Genomic DNA, 21,878 nt, shown 5'->3' with positions numbered 1-21,878 from the left:
CTGGTGCAGGGCTGTGGTTTGGATGTGGTGTGAGAACAACGCTGATAACACACTGATGGTTTTAGTTGTTGCCGGGTGATGTTCACACTAAATCAAGGACTTGGGCCCTGCCAGCCAGAGGGCTGGGGGGGCATGGGACACTGGGAGGGGACACAGCCAGCACAGCTGACCCCAACTGGCCAAAGGGATATTCCATACCATGGGACGTCATGCTGAGTATATAAACTGGGGGAAGAAGAAGAAAGTTGGGGACATCTGGCGTTATGGCGTTTGTCTTCCCGAGTCACTGTTCTGTGTGCTAGAGCCCCGCTGTCCCGGGGATGGCCGAGCCCTGCCTGCCCGTGGGGAGTGGGGAACGAATCCCTGGGTTTGCTTTGCTTTGCTTGCGTGCGCGGCTTTTGCTTTGCCTATTACATTGTTCTTATCTCAGCCCTTGAGTTTTACGTTCCTTCCCGATCCTCCTCCCCATCCCTCTGGGGGGGGGGGGGGAGTGAGCAAGTGGCTGCGTGGGGCTGGGTTGCCAGACAGGGTTAAACCACGACAGTCCTTTTTGGCGCCCAAAACGGGGCACGAAGAGTTCAAGATAACAGCAGATCTGATTGGAATGTGCTAGATCAAATGTATAGCTTTGATTGCTGTTTAGCTATTAAGAGACAGGTTTCTGTGCTTCCCGTGGGGCTGGCTTGCCTCACTGTATATTAGTCTAGAGCTCGTTAGCAGCTACTTCTCGCTTTCGCTGCTTGCTGCACTGCTGATCCTGTGCTGTGCTGCTCCCTGCGCCGTGCCCGGGAACACTTTGATAACGGCAATGGCGATGCGCCGGGGCTGGCAGGTGGCCAGAGCATCGCTGCTGTTCCTGTGCTGCTGTACTGGACAGACTGGAACTCCAGTGTGAGCTCGAGTCAAAGGGACTGTGACCTGTGGATGAGTCCACGTGGGAGCAGGACACCCCAAAGCCCCTGTGGCCGTGAATAAGTCCATGCCAGAGCAGGTATATCTCGGAGCATCTGTGGCCGTGGTTATACCTGTGCTGCAGCAGGTATGCCTCTGAAGCGATTGTGGCCCAAGGACAGGTCCATGCTGAAGAAGGCACACCTCGAAGTGGCTGTGGCTGTGGACAAGTCCGTGCTGCAGCAGGTACACCCTGAAGCATCAGTGGCTGTGTGTGAGGTCAGGCTGGAGCACCTCAAAGCGTGTGGCCGTGGATGAGCCCACGACAGAGCAGGTACAACCCTGGAGGGACTGTGGCTGTGGGCAAGGCCACGCTGGAGCAGTTTGGTGGTGATGGCCCATGGATAAGGCCATGTTGGAACAGGCACACCTCAAAGTGACTGTGGCTGAGCCTATGCCGCAGCAGGGATACCCCTGGAGAGACTGGTTCATAGCCAAGGCTCCACTTGGAGCAGGGACTGCCCCAAGGGACCGCAGTCTGTGGATAAATCCAAGCCAAATCAGGAGTTCAGTGCAATGTTACACCCTAGGGCTGGTCTGAAGGGACCAGGGGTGGAGATTTTAATGGATATACCTTTAAATTGTTGTAGTCCATGATGTGAGTTTCATGTTATAGGAATGACGACAGCAGGAACCACCTGAACCACTGGAGGACAAGCCTTACAAAAAGCAGTGCAATTGCAGCAGTGACCCAACCTGAGCTGGCTGTGATGCCCGATAACCCCACACAACCTCTCCTCTCCTGAGTGACCACCATAAGAGAGCGCGTTCACGGACTAAGTGAACTCAATGGACATTTCATAGACTACAGACTACCCCTGTAAAAATATCTAAGGGAATGATATTTGTGTATTATATCAAATGATGGGGAGGGTAGTGGTGGTTAATGAGGTTGTATTGGAAAGTGTGGCATGATGTAACTGGTATGGAATAAGGGGTGGATAGTGTCCTGGTTTCAGCTGGGAGAGACTTAGTTTTCTTCTCAGTAGCTGGTGCAGGGCTGTGGTTTGGATGGGGTGTGAGAACAACGCTGATAACACACTGATGGTTTTAGTTGTTGCCGGGTGATGTTCACACTAAATCAAGGACTTTTCAGTTTCTCGGGCCCTGCCAGCGAGGGGGCTGGAGGGGCACGGGACACTGGGAAGGGGACACAGCCAGGACAGCTGACCCCAACTGGCCAAAGCGGTATTCCTTACCATGGGACGTCATGCTGGCTATATAAACTGGGGGAAGAAGGAAGATGGGGACATCCAGCATTATGGCGTTTGTCTTCCCGAGTCACTGTTCTGTGTGCTAGAGCCCCGCTGTCCCGGGGATGGCCGAGCCCTGCCTGCCCGTGGGGAGTGGGGAACGAATCCCTGGGTTTGCTTTGCTTTGCTTGCGTGCGCGGCTTTTGCTTTGCCTATTACATTGTTCTTATCTCAGCCCTTGAGTTTTACATTCCTTCCCGATCCTCCTCCCCATCCCTCTGAGCAAGGGGCAGCGAGCGAGTGGCTGCGTGGGGCTGGGTTGCCGGTCAGGGCTAAACCACGACACGTACTAAGAATTCATTGACATCATTTAGCCTTAACATGGAAGTGAAATCCATGCCAGCCATTCCACCCAGGAGCAAACCATGCTGTATTTCATAAGGAAAACACACAAGTATTAAGGAGCCACGTATGTCAGCGTAACAAAAAACACTGTCTGACCATCTCCACACTAGAAATCCATCATAGCACTATCTGGTCTGAAGTCTTATTAGGTGTATAGATATAAAAATGCATATATACACATATATTTCTAAATCTATGTCCTTGCCTGTCATTGTGGTGGGTTGACCCACAGCTAGCTAGCTGCCAGATGCCCAGCCAGCCACTCTCTCACTATCCCTTCCCAAACAGGACAGCTGCAGAAAATAAGATGAAAATGGTCACGGGTGGAGGTAAGCACAGGAAGATCACTTACAAATTACTGTCCCAGGCAAAACGGACTTGACTTGGGGAAAATGAATTTATTACCAATTAAGATAGAGTTGGATGGTACAAAACAAAGACAAAAATTAAAATATCTTTCCATCATCCCTTTTTTTACCCCCAGCTCAACTTCATTCCTTCATTCCCAACTACTCTACCTCCTCCCCGCTCCCAGGTAGCCAGGGGGAGATGGAGAGTTGTGGTGAGTCCATAATAGCTCCTTGCTCCTCAGACCTTTTCCTGCTCCTGCATGAGCTCTTCCCAAGAGCTTGCAGTCCTTCTGGAGAACCTACTCCCGCTTGGGGTCTCCACAGGCCATGGCACTGATACCTGCTCCAGTGTGGTCCTCTTGATGTGCTGCAGGTGAATACCTGCTCCACAGTAGTTTCTCCCAAAACTTCCAGGGGCTGCTGGGGAATCTCTTCCCCAGTACCTGGAGCACCTTCTCCCCTCTTCCTTTGGGGTTTGCAGTGTTGTTCTTCACACTTTTTCCTCTCTACGTCATTTTTTGTTGTCCTTCTTTCCAATCAGAGACTTGTGGATGTGGGGGATGACAGCTCCACCAGCAATGGTGGCTTTGATCACTCCTCACTCCCTGTGTGGTGCTTTGTCCTTCTTAAACATTATCACAGAGGTGCCACCAGCTCAGCGGAGAGGCTCAGCCGTGCCCTGCGGTGGATGCAGTGGAGCGGGCTGGAACTGGCTGCATCAGGCACAACGCAGCCCCAGCCTCTCCTCACAGAGGCTGTCCCTCCACCCCTGCCACCAAAACCTTAACACCTACACCCCATACATTCAACTATAATGCAAAGCAACATCAGCTACAGAAACAACAACAAGACAAAGTCACACCAACCAATCTTGACATGTAAGTTTCCAAGCAACTAAAATGAAATTCCACGGCTTCAAAGGAGGACAGAACAGTTTAGTTTCTCTGTCAAATGCCAACCACCAGAACAGCTTTTTGCTGCTGCCACAGCAGCTCCGCAGGCTGCCAATCTCGTCAAGTAATTCAGGCTGCTGAAGGAAAAGGCTTCCTGTCTTCAGTAACGCTGCCAGTCCTGCAGCACCCTACCAGCGCTACAAAACAGAAAGAAAATCTGCTGACACCTAGCCCGTGAACACCTACCACCTCCTGCTGCCTTGCTGCTGGGAACATTCATCCCCCGAGCAGAGACGAGCTCAGAAGAGCATCTGCTAACACAACGCTTGCTTTCCCTTGGCCGCTTTGCACATTCAGCCAAGCTCTGCCTGACTCAACGATGAGGGGAAAAAAATAGCATCTTGTTCACCCCATGTGAAAGGAAATCAGTTTCATTGAGAAGCCTTAAGCAGGCTGTGACAAAGCTGCCAAAGCAGTCAATAACATCCACGAATCTCAGCCCCGCATGCCCCTGTGTGCCTACTTTGACAGAACTTAAAAGATAAGTCTGCAGAGTCACTAAGCTTTGGTACCACCTTCTGCTCCCAGGCAGCAGAGCCAGTTTTCAAAGTGGTCTCCTCCACATGATGCAGAGCTGCTCACTGCTCTACCAAGGGGCAGCAGAAGAACCTATGCTGAGATTTACTTCCAAAGCCCACGCTTTTCATCAGAAATGAGGAACAAGCATGAGAAACTGCAGAGAATGTCTAAGCTCCCTTGCTGGCCAGGCCACAGATTCCTTGTTCAATCCCAAGGAAATAATTTCACTTGTGTAACGCTCTCTCAACCTGGAAAGCATAAAATTGAGATGCTTGTAAAGGTGCCGAGATCCCAGAACAAGTAAGCATAGTTGCACTGCTTCATGCTCCAATTACAGAGTCAGTCATATGTCAGGTTTGGGCAGATGCTCATTTAGTCTTGAAGCCAATAACATCTAGCCCTGTTCTAGTAACTCTTCCTTGGGGATCACAAAGAATACTTCCCTGGCGGTGCTGCAGACTGGGACACCAATCAGCAGCTCAGGTACTTTCCAAACCAGACATCATATTTTTCCATTCAACAGCCCTTAAGTGGTTTTCCTTCCATGACCCAGTAAGTTTACAAGTCTTCAAGTAAACAGTTCTTGTTGACAAAGTCAAACCAGAACAGTGAAAAACCCAAAGGGGCAACATAAGCAAAGCCATTGGAAGTGCAAAGGGTAACCGGGACAGCTGATGGCAGCTGTTCTACCTCCAATCTTGCAATACTAACAAAGTCACTAACACACACACCAGATTACTCCTTGGGCGCAAGGAAAGACTCCAGAAAATGGGAATTAAGATTAAAGAAAGGCTACATGGAACAAGATGATCGAGAAGACATCTTAGAAGAGTCTCCTTGAAACACACCAAGTTTTTCCCAGGGGAAAAAAAAAAAAAAAAAAAAAAAAAAAGATACCATTAAGCTTGCTTAATTAAAGACCTGAGAGAAGCTGGCTACACATGCTCAACACGTGGCAGAGAGAGTAAAGAAAACATCCCACCATCATAAACATTTCCTAGAATTACTACAGCAATCTACTAAAACTGTCACAATGTCTACTAAAGAAATGAGAGTACTGAGGATCAGAAGTTGCAGGAAAAAGGAAACCCCAAAACCCAACCAAACAACAATAAAACAAAACAAAAAAACCCCCAAGGTGCAGAACAGTAGAGTGGGACACATCACTGGCTGGAACAAAAGCTTCCCTCTAGGTCAGCACTGGTTATTAGTACTATTTCAATTGAAACTGTGTTAAAAGTACCAGTCATGTTGCCAACTGCTGATGGTGTGCAGCAACTTTTTGACAAAATCTAGCATTAGCAGCATGGAAGCTACCAACTTCCAAAACAAACTTGGCAGTACAATTTAGGATACACAAGTTTCACAAGGAGATACAGTGTAAAAAGGCTACATACCAAACAGACCTAAGCGGCTGCCCTTTCCGCACCCCCTCCCCCCCTTTTACAATAATCAATCCACAGAATTGCAACCAACTCAGGGACAACAAATCTCTATACACCAAGAAACATTTGCAGAAGATGCACTCTGAACCATCCAAGGTATTAGAACCATTTCAGTACCAGTCACGCCCACCTGCCATCATTCCTGACGCAGCATCACGTCCACCTCTTGCCAAGTATTGGTATTTCCACCAGCCTGAAAGGTGAGCACAGAGCTTTTTCCTGCATACAGAGGGACCTGGTTAAAACCTGTTAAATAAAATCCCACCACTTAACAGAGCAAGGAGTTAGAGACAGCTGAAATGAAGCCCTCCAAGCGATTACCCTCATCAGCTAACAGGGTATTCAGTCACATGGCTCACCTATTCTGGTGTGACTAGCAAGTGACTTTCAGCAGTTCCAGCAAATCCAAAGCTCTCTGAGGATGAGATCCCTTACTGCTCCATTGACTGCTGCACGCCTGCAGCCAGCTCTGGCACCTTCTTCACAGCAGTCTTACGCTTACTTGCTAACCAAACTCGCCAATTTACTTGCTGAGCAAACTGACAACTAGCTATAACCTGCAGCAGTGCAGCCACAAAACCAGAAGAAAAAGCCCATGCTATGTATTTCAAAGCATTGTTTCGCAAAAATTTGTCAGTGGTGGTGCCAATTTAAATAGCCCCCTATGCATGTTCGTAACATAACATGATAAATCTGACCAGGAACTAACCCATGTTCAAAACAGCCCTTTTTCCATTGTTTTCATTTAAACCAGACCAACACCCTAACCCTGTCTGATGTAAACCATATTTGAACAACAACAATTAAGCAACGTTAGGAAGCACCAAGTAGTACTAAGTAACTAAGCAGGACCTGCTTCAGCTGGCTCTTCCCAGGAATGCTTCTCTTTTGTGAAGTATTTACAGCCTCCCTTGTAGCATACTCTACATCACTTCCCCAGTTTACACATACGAGGTCATTTCTAGAGCCATCCCTTTGATTAGGGCAGCACCTTAGTCTGTGCCTGTGCTGACTTTGCCAAGCAGCAGGGTGTGCAGGATCTCCATGCAGCCATCGTCTCCAACACCTTCCACCCTGAAAGAGTCAAGCAATCCTGTAAAACCTCTACCAGAAAACTTCAAGACATAGTTACCAGTCAGATTTTAAAAATTCTGCAGCACCTACAGCTTTATAGAGTTTTATTACCAAGAGGGAGCCTCCTTCACCGTCTTTCACTTGCACACATTACAAAACCAAGTTACTGAAAAGCGTAACAGCTGGGCAGCAGCCAACTGAAGATAAACACCTCTGGCACTGGCCATTTCACCTACCTGGAGTTCACCTGCCCTGATTTACCTCCACCTTGTGAAATGAAAGTGCTTAGGAAAGTGTCACCAGCCACCACCCACAAAACTGCTGCACTGCCCAGAGTTTAATCCTCCCTTAAGGATCAGAACCTCAATCTGATTTCAAACACTGAAGGTAGGGTGTAACCAATGTGCCAGGGCAAACTCCCTTAACATCATGCGTGTAAAGCACCAGCAAACATATCGCAAAGCATCTTCTGCAGGGCTGGAGGTAAGGAGTTCAAGAGAACAACCAGCCTTCCTGTTTTACCTGCACACTTTAAGCCAAAGCAACAGCACCAACTGGAAAGTGCCAACTCAAGAGCTAAATAAAAATGCAGGAGCTGAAAGGCACAGCAGCACAAGGGAACAATATACGAGGGTTGTGGGCTAACCCCAGTGGGCAGCTCAGTCCTCCCTGCTGCCCGCTCGCTACCCCCACCCCACACACCCCCCCAGTGGGATGGGGGAGAGAATCAAAAGATTAAAAGTGAAAAAACTCACAGGTACAGACAAAGACAGTTTAACAGGTGAAGCAAAAGCTTTCACTCTCTGCTGCCCATCGGCTGGCAGCTATTCAGCCATCTCCAGGGAAGCAGGGCTCCATCAGGCCTAACGTGACTTGGGAAGACAGATGCCCTAACTCCAAACAGCCCCTCTTCCTCTTTCTTCCCCACCAGCTTTTATTGTTGAGCATGATGTCCTGTGGTCTGGGATATCCCTCTGGTCAGCTGGGGGCAGCTGTCCCAGCTGTGTCCCCTCCCAGCTCCTCGTGTCCCCCAGCCCGCTGGCTGCTGGGGCAGGGTGACAAGCAGAAAAGGCCCTGGTGCTGTGTAAGTCAACGTAAAACAAGTAACCAATGTAAAACCTTGGTGTGTTATCAAGGCTGTTTTCATCACAAATCCAAAACATAGCACCATACAAGCCACTATGAAGAAAGTTAATTCTATCCCAGCCACAAAGAGTACCAATACATTTCTTTGATATAAACAACTTCAATTTCAAAAAAAAAAAAAAAAAGTGGCTTTTTCAGGACGTGTTACTTTTTCAAGTAACAGAACGGTCCTGCCACTTTAAAGATAAAAGATTGGGCAGGGGGGTGTGGGTGTGTAGGAATAAAAAAATCTGTACAACTAGGTGAAATCACCTGAAGGGTCATCTTTCAACCACCTCTGACAGCAAACAAAACTGACATTGACCCTGCCTCGAGATCCATACCCATAGCACGCTGGATACAGCTTACCGCTAAACCCTAGTCTGAGTGAACACTTGCTCTTCTAAGTAACTGCTCTTTTGAGATGACAGTAAATCAGTGAAATTAAGAGTTCTCCAAGCCTCTTCGCCAGCAGCAAAGCTGGTTCAGAACTTCTTGTCCTCTCCTGCCACAGCTTCCTCTTAAACAAGACGTTAGCATCCTCTCCATTGTGCTCACCACTACCTGTGGGGTCACACCAACCCAGATCCACAAACACACACAAAAAAGACAGACAAAAACCATAGGATGCAAATGTTTTCATACCCAGACCTTCCAGCTTTCTGATGTATTCCTAGGATATCCTGAGTTAGCATTCAATAGTTGGAAAAAAAAATTGTATTTTTTTTCTTGCAGACTGTTTACTGTTAATTACATGTAGGTGGTAGAAAGAGCCATGTAAACCACATCATATCACATTCTGAGAACTCCCACAATGAAGAACATCTACTATCTACTATTATCAGTCAGGATAAAGTAAGTCCAGACAGACAGTGGAATTGCTGCTTAACACAATCGGTTGCAATTCAGATAACAAGAGACACACACATTGCTACTTACACAGAGGGGCCAAAACCCAGCCATTTTACAAGTCGGCACTAAACCACATTTTATTATCACCAAAACATTAAGCTAATCTTTTCAGCATACTCCAAGAACTTCTTGCTGCTGCAAGTGAGGTGACCTGAGCAGCAGCTCCACCCTCAACCCAACCAGCAAGAAGAGTTTATCTACCTTATCACTTTCTCCCTTTGCCGAAGAACCTGCTTAGCACTGCAGGCAAGGAAGTCTTCCCACCTGCAGCATCAGTGGGCTCTGCCTAAAAGAACTAACAGCTCCTGACAGGGCGAATACAGCAATACTGACTAAACCTGGCACGAACATGAAGTGAGCATTGGAACACCGACTTACACTGTTATTTTCAGGAAACATTTCAAGCAGCAACTGAAACGTGCAGGTGAGCTCAAAGCAGTAAGTAATAGGCACTTGAGCTATCTAACATCTCAATACCCCTCTGCTTATTACTGACCTGTGCATATGTGCACATGTACGTGAGTGTATATAAAAGGGGTAGTAGGAGAACGAAAAGAAAAAGAAGAAAAAAATACGGCTTTTGTTGGCATCAAAAAGAATAGTAGAAATATCAGTAATGACTAGGCATTCTTTAAGACTTTTAGAAGCAAACAGGCACCACCCTCACGTTAGAGACAGATACAAGTATTGCTTTAAGTGATACCTGTCTTACAAATTCAGGATCGCAAAATAATGTATTTTCTTGATATTCTTGACTAGTTGTTCAAGGCTCACCCACCCATGCAAGAGATTATACCTAGATTAACTACTACTGCTACAAATGTCCACAGATCCCAAACAGTACCTTTGACAATGATCCTTCATTCTTACAAGTAAACGAAGCAATCAGATTTTCAGGTGACTGAGCCTAAACAAGCAAGATGAATGCACACATGCAGGTACACACAAGAAAATAAGCTTTAAAACCCGTTATCTGCACTTATCTGTGAAGCAACAGTGACCCACTTGGCTTGGCAAAGCAGACTGTGATGTGAAACTGGGCCTGTACAACACAGTCCCCTAAATGACGTTTCTGTCTCACTGCAGGTTATTTGCCACAGAAACAGGTCTGTCGTCAAGCACATGAAGAGGCAGAAGAGGAGCCACAAGCCACAGCAGTGAAGCTATGTACAACGCGTCACCCAGCCACACATCACTTCTAAGCAACCGAGTGGCAACAGCCCTCTGAAAATGCCACTTCTGCCTTTGCCCCTTTGCCCCTTTGCTTGGCAGTTTTTGATTTCTGAACCTCTCGCTAGATGAAAATCCAGCATGAGGCAAAGGGACTGGGAGGTGGGTCCTTAAAAAACTGCAGGAACCTGACCAACATGCTGAAAGGCAGAGTATTTATAACCCTGGGCTCCTTATAACCCCAAACTCTAGAGAAGGTCACCTTTTCCCTACCAGTCACCAAGGTACTTTGCATATGCAAAAGAGATGAAAAACCAGCACTCTGGTCACTTATTCCCATGCAAAGATGTTAACCTTGTGCCAACTCCACATGTGGACAGAAAAAATAAAAGTGCTTTTTCAAAGCATACAGGAGGATTAAGGATACGCAGCTTAAACACAAAGAGAAGAAACCAACATAGGAATAACTTCTGAGTTGGAGTTAGAAAAAAAACAGCAACAGTTGTAGGGATGGGAACAGAAATACGGTTAAACGCAGTTCAACACAGATTAAGACAGTGATTTTAACACCCATTTATTCCTTTAAATTGCAGTCTCACTGTTTAGATAGTCTCCACCCTAGGGAGGGTCTCTTCCAAAAGAATATCTTGTAGACTTCCTTGGTTTTAAGATACTATATTTGGTTACATACCTTAGACTTTATAGGATGATCTACTGCTCCCAGCTACCCATAGCATTACTGTAGTTGTACCTTTTGTTGTGGTCAGGGGAAATATGCTCCTTTCTTCTCTTGTCTCCATATTTATTTTCAAAGAACTTGGTTTTACTGTAAGCTATGCATGTATCAAGTCTAGCTACTTAATTCTAAATACTAACAAGCCTCAGCAATCTCTACTTACATTCACTGCAGAATGCACTGAACTTAAATAAAACCAAACAATGCTATTTAGAAATAAGTAGTTTAAAGTTTCTTACCACTCAGCACAGCTCCTTATCAAGCCTCTTTCCAGACGGCCTGTTTCACAGCGTTCCATATGAACTGAGAAGGCTTCTTTAATGATTCTTACTGACATACATTGCAAAGTTTTACCCACTAAGCAATTAATGCCAACGAAAAAAAAAATCTCCAGGTGCCGTCCCGTCACTGCCCATGCCTAGCACCGACACAGTGAGCTCCCTGGGGAATCCTGTGCCCTCTTTTCGTTTCAGAACAGCTGCAAGGTAGAAGAACCCTGCGCCCTGTCAGAGCGTAAGCCACAGCCAAGCCCAGCATCGCCCTCGCCGTTTCTACCGCTCCATCCCCTTGCACGCCTTCTCCGTCTGTGTGAGTCAGAAGCACTTCATTTTGGCTGATGTAACGCCTCCTCGACCCAAATACATCGCCACTGCCCGAATCAAAGGTGTTTTCTAAGTCATTTACCACAACTGCAGCGTCCCCGCCTGCCGGGCACCCCGGCCGCGCTGCGCCTTCCCTCAGCGCACAGGGCTCCCGCCCGGCTGCCCAACTCGCCGAGGCAGAGCTGGCGAGCGCAGCCCCGCGGGGCCCACGCAGCCCGCCCGTGGGACCCCCGGGCCGGGGGCCGGCCGCGGCAGGGCCCGCGGGGTCACAGCCGCCCTCCCCGCCGGGACAGCGCGCCTCGTCCCTCAGGGAGCCCGGGCGCGGCCGTGCCGGGTGTCCCGCCGGGGCCCGGCCGGCCGGGGAGCGAGCAGGCTGCCACAGCCGGGCGGGAACACGCACCCGCGGCGCGGTTCAGAGGCGGGCGGGCAGGGGGGCACCGAGGCCGTGCCCCCCCACACACACACGCACACGCACACACCCCGCTCCGGTAACCCGGCGGCGACGGGGAACGGCACGCAGAGGGAGGAACGGGCGGGCGCCCCCCGCGCCGGCCGGGGAAGAGCCGCCCCACCTCGCCGGGCCCCGCGGCGCCCCCCACACGCCGGGCCGGGCCGGGCCGGGCCCCCCCCCCTCCCCAGCGCGGATCGGGGCGGGCGAGCCCCGCCGGGCCCCAGCCAGGCCGCCGAGCCCAGCCCGCCGCCCGCCGCGCCTCGGGTAGGGTCGCGTCGGGCTGCTCCCCCCGCCGCATCCAGCTCCGCCCTGGCTACGAGCGCAGCCCCGCGGGCAAACGGCGGCCGGCCCGCACTCCCTCCATCCCTCACCGGCGGTCAGCGCGGCGGCGGCGGCCAGCAGCCAGGCCGAGCAGGGGAGCCGCGCGGGAGCGGCGGCCGCCGGGCGCCCCGCGATGTCTCCAGCCGCTGCCATCTTCCAGCCGCCACCTCCCCGCGCCCCCATTGTCCGCCCCCGGCCGCGGGCCCGCCCCCCCCGCGCCCCGCAGCCCCCTTCCCTCGCCGGGATAGGGCTCCGCCGCTGTCACTCGCACACACCTCCCGCATCCCCCTCGCCCCCGCCCCGGCCCTGCCCCGCTCCTCCCTAAGGATTGGTCGGCGGAGCCATCCGTTAAATCCAGGCGTCCTATCAGGGCAGGGATCGTACTGGCCCGCCCCCCGAGCCGGGCACGTACTACCCCACCCACCCCCCCACGCCCGGCGGGTGATGCTGCGGGAGCGCGGACGCGGGCCCACCGTGCCCGGGCGCAGGAGCGCGGCGGCATCCCCGTCATCCACATCATCTCCACCATCCCCACCATGTCCATCACGTCCATTCTGCCCAGCATCCCCAGCATGCCCAGCATCACCACGACGATCCCCACCACGCCTAGCCATGCTGGCAGGGCCGGGGGGCCTGGGAGCACCAGGTCTCGCTGCTGACAAACTCTTCAGCCTCCGCAGGCAGCAGGACAGGACCCCGCCAGGTACGGCCGCAGCCAGCCCACGACCGTCCTCGCAGGGGTGCCCCGCCGAGACCCCTCTTGTTCCTCCCCGTGAAGGCAGAGAGCCTGCTCTGGCGTGCAATGCCCGTCCGGGCTCCCCCAGCAGCAATCCCGCGACACCGACCACCTTTGCCTTCCGCCTGAAAATACCGACGTGGCATGTCACCCCCCTCCCCCCGATGGGGCTGCCTGCTGTTACAGCCCCCGAGACCACGCTTCCACCCTTCCGTCCTTATCCCCATGCTTCACTCCCTCTCCTTGGGGATCCACTTTGCACACAACAAGCCCTTTTGCGAAGCTGTGTATTTCGAAGCAGTCGCACAAGCACGGCCGTACTGGGAGGCTGCTGCTGTACTGGGAGGCTGCTGCTCGCTGCACCCAGGCTCCGGCAGCACGCGGTGCCCTGGGCTGGCTCCTGCCCAGTGCTCCGCGGATGCTGGTCCTCACCCAGGGGCACGTGGCACTGGTTTCTCTGCCACTCTCTGGCCACCTGATCACATCTACAGACAAAAGAGGTCACAGGAAAGCCCCGCTACTATGTGCCATGTTGGGAAGGGCTGTGATGAAGCAAACCCCTGTGGAAAAAAACCAAGACAAGCTGTTTAAACAAGACAAGTTGTTTGGTTGGGTTTTTTTTTCCAGCTGTGATGCAAGACACCAGGTCACAGTTCGCACTGGATTTGAAACGTAATGGCATATCATTATTTACACCCTGGGGGGAAGCTCTGGAGTGTGTTCCTCAGCTAACCATTGTGCATGTTTTCTAGAAACGCAGGCTGCCAGAAATCAAGGGCAGCAATTGGGAATAAAGATTAAGGCCAACTCTTTGTATCACAAGATTATCACCTTGTTTGGTTGCCTCCTCATTGGAAGTCACCCTCTGACTTCCCTTGCACAGGTGAGTCTTTAGCCAATTGATCGATATCCTCACTTCCCAAACGGAGCAGGAACTCACAGGCAGTGATAAGACTCTCATCCCAAGGACTTTTGCCTCAATACTCCCTCAGAGCTCTTCCTTTCCATGGAAACTCCACCAGCCCTTGCAGCTCTCCTCAGTGACTGGAAGTGCTCCACCACCACGGAAGCACGTTGATACCCAGAGTTCATTGTTTACCTTCAGGTCCTTCAGTACTGCACAGTTTAAAAATGTTCTATCCCCTGAACAGTCCAAGCTTCACCTTTCTAGGCACTTTTTCAAGATGGCCAACCTAAAGTGTTTTTTTAAAAAACAAACAAACAAAAAAAACCCAACCAAAAACCCAAACATCCTTTTTCTGATTCCCAAATTTACTGTCCTTCACAGAGCTCTCACGTTCTCTTTTTGTGTACTAATGAGCCTGGGCGCCCCTTGCCAGAGGATTCCTGCAATCTCTCCCTTCCCTGACAGAGCTGAGGTGACTTTGCCACAGGTACAGCCCCTACGACTGCTCCATCTGCTGGGTGGCAGTACTGCTCTCCAACGCAGAGAACGTCTGCGAGAGTATCTGGTCTACTTATCGTAGGCTATTTTCCATCCAGATAGTAATGATCAAATTATTGTCTCCCACTGTTTCCAGAGAGGAAGCAGGGTGCTGAACAACTTAATCTGCCCTGGGAACACATACTGCATGTGTATGCTATGAGGTGTTACTATTAAGGCTATGACAAAAAGAGCTGGGAAGACCTCTCGGAGCAAGCTGCTAAACGCAGAGCCTACAGGCTGTACTACACAATTCCTTAACTCATCTCAGCGCACAACTCCCCGATAACCTAACCAAATAAAGGTCTAATGGCTGCCATCCTTTTTCCCTCTAGCTATGCAACTCTACCCTCTGTCTAGCGATAATACTGGGATTTATCACATTTCTTAGAGATTCAGCTCACTTAGCTGGCAACGGACTCATTTTTTCTGCCTGCGTATGGACAGGTGGGGAGTTACTTCATGCTGAATCCATTCCCTGTAAGGTCAGACAAGCAGCAGTGACAGAGCACTGGGGCAAGAGAGACCACAGCAGCCTCCTGCTAGACTGCTGTCATGCTGCCTAACTGGTTTCTGAGCTGTCTTCCACGCTGTAAAGTCAGCATTCGGTCCCACAAGAGAAGGAAAAATGCTTTTGTCTCTTCTTTGTTTTCACTGATTACAAAAGGAAGCTCTAAAAAAGTGTGTGTCACTGGGGAGGAGATTAAATACATTTCTTTGTGGTTGCTGGTTTTGTTAGAAATTCAGACCTTTGTTAGCCTGCTGTTCTGGAGCGCTCTCTAGTAGCTCGCCAGACAGAGCAAGCAGGATTACGATGTCAAACAAAGTAAGTGTAACATCTTCTAGGAGGAGAAACAAATACGTTCAGACGGATTTCACATTTTTAATGGTTTTGATTATTTTCTATTTAGCCTGCCTGTCTGAACCTCCTAGGAGAAATGTACAGTAGACACTGTTTAATGTGCAGAGATACACATTCCTGCAGAAAATACCCCACCCGACTCGCTCGTTTAGAAACAGTAAGAGAAGAACATGAGGGACAAAGGAAAACCAGGCTGTTTGTAAAAAGAACTACTGGGTGTCTATTGCATTACTTTTTCCTCTACAAGCTGGGAGAAATTGTGACTGGCAAACAGTGCTGCATTCATCTTCACTCTGGTTAGACACAAATGCAGTGCTGCTTTCAAAACTCAGAGCGGGCAGCAGCACGGTAGTTGCATATGGTGCTTGAAAAGTTTGGTAATTATTTTTCCATAACTCGATTAAGAAGAATGTCTTGGATCGCTCACTGTGCAAGCGTACGCGTTCCTCTGGAAACGGAACGGAACCTTGTAACGGAAAAAGGTGCTAAGAATGAGCTATTCCAGCTCTGAACCGATGCTAAGGAACGACTGGAGCCACAAGTATTCTTGATATCCGTGATATATTAAAAAGCCCATACAATGAAAGCTATTATTTTTCCTGCCTCTCCCTTGTACCCTTCCTCCCAGTTTCTTGCAATATGGGCAAAGTAAGTTTAGCAATGTTATTCTACGGGCACAAGAGGCAAGGCAGCACTGAGCTCTCGCCTGACCAGCACTGTTGAGTGGGACGTACAGAGGTCGCATAAAACCTTCCCGTCAGGCAGGAACCGAACGCCACGGCAGCTCCGAATGACAGAATTCAGCCGTGAATTTGCCTCCTTTGGAAGGGGTCCGTGGTCGGCCTGCTGAGGCTGATGGCTCGGCCTACACCCAGCGGCACGCAGGGGCGGCGGGGTTCCCCCAGCCCTCGGAAGGCACCCGGGGAGCCAGGCCCGGCGCAGCAGCGGTGCGCGGGCCCCATCAGCACCGCGGAACGCAGCGCCCCGCAGACGGCTGCGAGCTGTCCCGACACGGCCGCGGCGGAGGGTCGCCGTCAGCCCTGCCCCACCCCCCCTCGGTGGGCTGCTGGCCACAGCGGCCCGCTTGCCGGCCACACGGGGCAGGCGCTGAGGCGGCCGAGCCCACCCCTCACGGGCAGCCGTGCCGGCCCGCGCTGAGGTAAAGCGGCGGGAGCTGCGGCCTCCGCTGCCCGCGAGGAGCCAGATCACGGCGCGGCGCCCGCCCGCCGGCGCTCGGCTGCCACCAAGCCCGTGTGCCCCTCGCCTTCGCCGACGGGGCTTCTCGCCCGTCTCTGTTACGAGCTCCTAGGCATGGGCTGTAGTAGAAGACACAGCGCACAGGCCTGTCCCCGTCCCAGCCGGCGGCCCGCACCGCCTCCGCCTGCGGGCAGCCCCCGGGGCTGGGCCGGTGAGAACCGGCGTCAACTGCGGCTGGGCCGGGCCGGGCGGCGCCACCGGAGCGTTCCTCTGCAAAGGAGAGAAACACTCTCACACGGCGGCTCGTTGGTCTAGGGGTATGATTCTCGCTTAGGGTGCGAGAGGTCCCGGGTTCAAATCCCGGACGAGCCCAACTTTTTTTTTACCGGTTTTTTTTTTTTTTTTTTTGCCCCTCGCAACAGCCTTAATCCTTCCCCGCCCCGCTCGGCCAGCGCCGCGCTCCCCGGGCACGCAGCGGAGGCTCCCGCAAGCAGCGAAGGGACGCGGGCAGGACGTATCATGAGACACGCTCCTTTGTAACGCGCGGAAGAAGCGCTGGTAACCCACACGGCAGGGCTCACCCTCCCGCCGTGCGCCCCCACTTCACCCCGCCCGCCGCGCCGCTGCCCCGGCCTCTCCCCGGCCCCCGCAACCCCACTGTCGCGCCGCCCAGCACGGCGCTGCCCCTCGGCCCCGGCCCCTTCCCCCCAGCCCACACTCCCGCTGCGGGCGGGCCCGCGGCGCCCAGGCACAAAAGCGCAGGCGGGCACCGCGGCGGCAAAACGGAAGGCGCTGCCGCGCCCCCTTCTCTCAGCGGGCTCGTCCGGGATTTGAACCCGGGACCTCTCGCACCCGAAGCGAGAATCATACCCCTAGACCAACGAGCCGCTCTCCCTTGCCTCCTCCCCAGCATACTATTTCATTCACTTCCCGCCTCCTCCCGCCCAGCGCTACCCAGCCCCCGCTGGCGCCTTCGTAGATCTGCCCTCCCCCCCACCAGACTCCCAATGGTTCCGCCCACCGCTTCGGAAGACACCATTCTTCTCCCTTACTGCGGAGGCTGATGCTGTTTCTCCTGCCTCTCCGCCCCCCCTCCGCCCGCGCAGGGCAACCCGTGGCATCGCCCTTCCCCCGACCCCTACGGCTCCGCTTGGTAGAGACGATTCCGAGTGCCGGGGTGGGGGGTGGGGGTGGCGGGCCTCGTGGCGCCCCCCGCGCAGATACCGCTCCTGCGCTCTTCCGAGGGGCGGAGGAACGCCCCCCCTCCCGTCCCGGGCTCGTGCGGGCCGCGCGTGCCGGGCAGGCACGGCCCCGGGGTTCGAAGCCGGGCGCGCTCATTCTCAGCGGATGGGCAGGGGGGAATGCGGGACACACAGACACACGCACACACGTACACCACCACCCCGCACCCCCCCAACAGCTTTGGTTTCTCCCGGCCGAGCTGTGCGGAGCCATGAGGCGCTGCCGCCCCGCTGAGGTGTGCGGGCGGGCGGAGCGGTGTGCGGGGCCCTGCGGCCCTGTGGGGTCGGGGAGGGGGGCTACACACCTATGGACGTGTGCCAGTGCCTCGGGGTCCTCTCCTGGCAGCCCCCCGAGCGGGTGAGGTGAGGGCCTGTGGGGCGGCCGGGCCTGTGGCAGGCAGGCCGTGGTCCCCTTCCAGCCAGTGGCCCCGCGAGTGGCCGTCGGGGGCCGCCAACGGCTGCAGGGGAAGGGGCCTAACACAGCAAAGGGCCTCGGGCTCGGGGAGAAGTGCCTCGGTCTGGGGAGTGTTTGTCGAGCTGGGGCCCAGAGGCGCCAGTGGCATTGCCTTCCTTCTCTGAAGCTGCGGCTCTGCCTCCTGCTTTGTCCCTGCTGTGCGATATCCTGCTAGTGCCCACTGTCACCCTCAAGGGTCCCCCTCGTGTTTCCACACCTCTGTACCGGCTTCCCTGGCATCCCAGATCTTAAAAACCCCTGTTCTACCAGTAATAGCTCTCAGTCCTTACCCATCTAACACTCCTGTGGCTCATACAGTGTAAACATAGTCCAATCCAAAAACAACCATAAAAACAACATCCCGACCAAACACAACAGCAGCAGTCTCCTCGCCCGCCCCCCCCCCCAATTTAAAGGTCTTCTAGCCTTGAAGTTTGTGCTTTTACTTTTTTTTTTTTTTTTAATTTTTCACGCACCAGCCACACCAAAGGAACTGCATAAATTACATCAGATTTTTCTTGCTGAGGGCATTTCCCTGTTCGACCATTATTGCTTTTACACCTGACCTTACACACCCCAAATAACCAATGTGCAGATGTAAATGGGTGTGAATAAGTGCCCCCACCCTATGCACCCAGCCAAGCTGTGATTTACGTTTCAGTCAAAACTTTTTGACTCCGTATGCCTTATTGGATACAGGACCACGCTGCCCAAGCCAATGTTTTGTGATAGTATGGATGGGGTCAGGATACACCCCCACATGTATTCTCTGCTTTTGCAGTGTCACGATGCTAATGCTGGCCAAAGACTTTTCTAAAATCTCCTCTCACTTGGCCTGCTAACGGGGCAAGGTTTGTGTGCCCCTGAGCAAGCATCGCCCTGAGAGGGATGTGTGCACGCCTTCAGCTTTTTTTCCTGCAACTTGTAAAGCCACCAAGGGCAAAGATGGTGATGCAACTTCTGGCACAGAAAATCTCTAAACTGTTGATTGCCGGAAGCTGGGAAATCTCACAGGAAGGATCCCTGTGTGTTGCCTTGGATTTTTACGCTTCCCCTGAGAAAGGATGCTGTTGGAGAAATGGCACTAGGCTAGATGGCTTTGCTTTCTTCTGTTCCTAGATACCTGATACCTGCAGGGCTGCGGCAGAGTGTAGCTGTCTCCAGTGCCACTGCTTGCCCCCAAGAACACGTTTCTTTGTTGATTAAGCACATCAGTTACTGCTGTTCCCAAACAGTAAAAAATATCACAAATTAAAATTGAATGTTAAACTGTTCCAATGGCAGGGAAATCCAACCTCGATTTTGCCTGCTGCTACCAGCTTTCTCCATCCTTCCTCAGGCTCCTTCATCTCCCCAGGAGGAAACACACAGATTTTAGTTTGGTTTGGTTTTATTCCGCCATTTATTTCTTCTGCTTCTCCCTTGGATTTCCATTCCCTTGCTTGGGACACACATACTCATTCTCTAAACAGGCACACATATATCTATATATACAGTAAGGCACAATCACTCACATCCAGATGGGACAATGAAGAAGAAACAGGGTACAGTGAATGATTGCAGCCTGCCCTGGAATACAAGCTCTAACAAACAGATTAAAATGGATTCAAAGGCAACAATGCTCCACAACATGGCTCAAAAGGATGTGGGGGTTGTGTTTGCCAACAAGCCCATGCTACGCAGGAAGGTCAGCACCGCTGGCTCTCAGCAAATGACACCTCGGTGCTCTCACCCGGGAGAAAGAAAGGCAGGGCACAGAGCCGCTTCTTTCCTCGCCATTTTAGAGCTGGTGAACAGAAAGGGGATATCCCTTAAAACCATCAGGTCTGTAACACTGCTGTGTTGCGAAGTCCACTCAAGGACAGGTGTGGGCTGTGTTGTGTAAAATGCTTGTGCCTCACCAGACAGACAGGGACAACCTGAGCCTCCGACTCTTCTCAGCCGAACATGTGCCAGGAGGAGCTCTGTGATGGATGAAGAGGAGCTGGCTGGTTCCGCCACTGGTCTCTGTAGCTGCGTCTGTGTTGCTGGGTGCTAGGTGGCTGGCAGCAGGTTCAGGCACTGGCCCCTGACCGTTCACAGCACCTAACAGCTAGCTGACGCCTTGGCTCTGCTTTTGACAAGACTGGCTCACTGTCTCCAGCGAGCCCAGACTTGTCCACAGCTCCATGACACACTGTGGACATGAGCCCCATGGGCTTGAGCCAGAGCAGCTTTTCCAGAGTTGCAGATAGAGCTTCAAGCACTACTGTCAGGAAACTGGTCAGAAGAGGGTCTGTTATCTTTCCCCAGATAACTTGTTAGGAGCAACAAATACTTTCCAGGTGTAAAAACTTTTTTTTGGCTTAGCTAGACCCATGACTTAACTGGTACCCCATGAGTGAATGCAAATCTAGTACAATGCCTGAGTACTTAGGGGGGGACTGGCTATTTGACCTTCACCAATTCATATTCAGTCAGGCCCTACGACTGGGAACTCAGCCATCTAAGACCTCTTCTTTGACCTACATAAAATTAATTTGACCTACATAAAATTAATCGACTGTTTCCAGTAAGCTAGGATGCCTTCTATCATGAGTAGCACTCAGTGGCCACTCACTGAAAGTTTCAAAAAAGAATCAAAAGATTGGATAGGGTCTGGAAATGAGACAGACTGATGGACAGGTGGGCCTTCTAAATCTGGACCAGAGCTCACACCTCGATAAGAAAACTTGCCCGGCTGGCCTACGCAACACACCTTTTCTGTGCATCAAATCTGTTGGTTGTTACTTTCCACCAGCACTAAAAACACCCCAAAGTTGAAGCCCACAGAAAAATTTCTTACCATGGCTGGCTGTTTCACAGATCGCTTTGAAGTATTTGAAGAATAATTCAAAGGGATTTTATGCTTTATGAACAATATCCTAAGAGTTTTCTCCATGTTCAAGGTTCACATTGTCTGCTACACAGCATATATGGAGAAAACATATGTTTTCCTACTGTTAAAACATTATTTACTGAAATTTGAAAACCCAAAATTTTTCAAAAGAAGCTATCAAAAAGGCACCATACATGTATGTATGTAAGTGATTAACTTCATCTAAGACCAATGCAGGGGAGAAGAAAAAGACGTTTTGGAGCAGGATGAAGGAGCAGAGGGACCAGGAGTGATGGTGGCTGTTGACCCCAGGACAGCGTGTATCAGGTCTCTCAGCCGCGAATATCACCAAGGAACATCAGCCAACACCTCAGTTTTGAACTCTGAAGCGACTGCAAGCCAGTCTCTTGTTCCAACTGTCCCAAAGTATGATGGTGCAAAGCAGAGAGCCAGCAAGCAGCCACTCAGCTCCGGTATGCATCTGGACCTCGGGGGACATCCGTATTCTGCTCCTCTCCAGCCACTGAAGGTTTTCCAGTAGCTTCCACCTTGATTGAGTTAGATAGCTCCTATTCACATGTTAAGTCTCCTGTGCCCTGATTGGGTGTATCCTTTTGAGAGGGGAAAAGTAAGGAAATTGTGAAAAATAATCATGGCTTTAAGTAGATACAGTACTGGGGGCTCCGTGACCTGGGAGTACTGCGGTAGTTTCCGTACCAGGAGGCAAACGCCAGGTGCAGCCTGAGCCCCAGCCCGCCACCTTCAGTCGCTCCTTGCCAAACCAAGGAGGCATTTGAAGAGAGGACAGGTGGTTGAGGTGGAATGAGATATTTCCTCAGGCATCTGTGGCTACGTTATCGGTGGTTAGAGAACACATAAG

The 21,878-nt window shown here is 51.7% G+C and overlaps 2 protein-coding genes and 2 non-coding genes across 5 annotated transcripts in view; 1 reads left to right on the top strand and 3 right to left on the bottom strand.

Moving 5' to 3' along the window:
• MPZL1 (myelin protein zero like 1) overlaps window positions 1–12,396 on the bottom strand; it is a 41,945-nt gene extending 29,549 nt beyond the window's left edge. Inside the window, exon 1 of the mRNA XM_055701381.1 lies at window positions 12,258–12,396. Coding sequence (XP_055557356.1) covers window positions 12,258–12,390 — 133 coding nt within the window. The 5' untranslated portion in view covers window positions 12,391–12,396. The remainder of the gene's footprint in view (window positions 1–12,257) is intronic.
• A 4,350-nt stretch (window positions 12,397–16,746) lies between these two features.
• Window positions 16,747–16,818, top strand: TRNAP-AGG (transfer RNA proline (anticodon AGG)). Its single transcript has one exon. It is a non-coding gene; the product is annotated as a tRNA-Pro (tRNA).
• A 443-nt stretch (window positions 16,819–17,261) lies between these two features.
• TRNAP-CGG (transfer RNA proline (anticodon CGG)) lies at window positions 17,262–17,333 on the bottom strand. The gene has a single exon. It is a non-coding gene; the product is annotated as a tRNA-Pro (tRNA).
• A 2,180-nt stretch (window positions 17,334–19,513) lies between these two features.
• RCSD1 (RCSD domain containing 1) overlaps window positions 19,514–21,878 on the bottom strand; it is a 39,270-nt gene continuing 36,905 nt past the window's right edge. For both annotated transcript variants that reach the window (XM_055702136.1, XM_005445465.4), the window contains one exon: window positions 19,514–21,609. The gene's annotated coding sequence lies outside the window, so the exon portion shown is untranslated. The remainder of the gene's footprint in view (window positions 21,610–21,878) is intronic.

This window comes from Falco cherrug, chromosome 2, assembly GCF_023634085.1.
Source record: "Falco cherrug isolate bFalChe1 chromosome 2, bFalChe1.pri, whole genome shotgun sequence".
Taxonomy (NCBI): Eukaryota; Metazoa; Chordata; class Aves; order Falconiformes; family Falconidae; genus Falco; species Falco cherrug.
The sequence above is the reverse complement of the archived record's forward strand: the minus strand, read 5'-3'. Positions and strand labels throughout refer to the sequence as shown.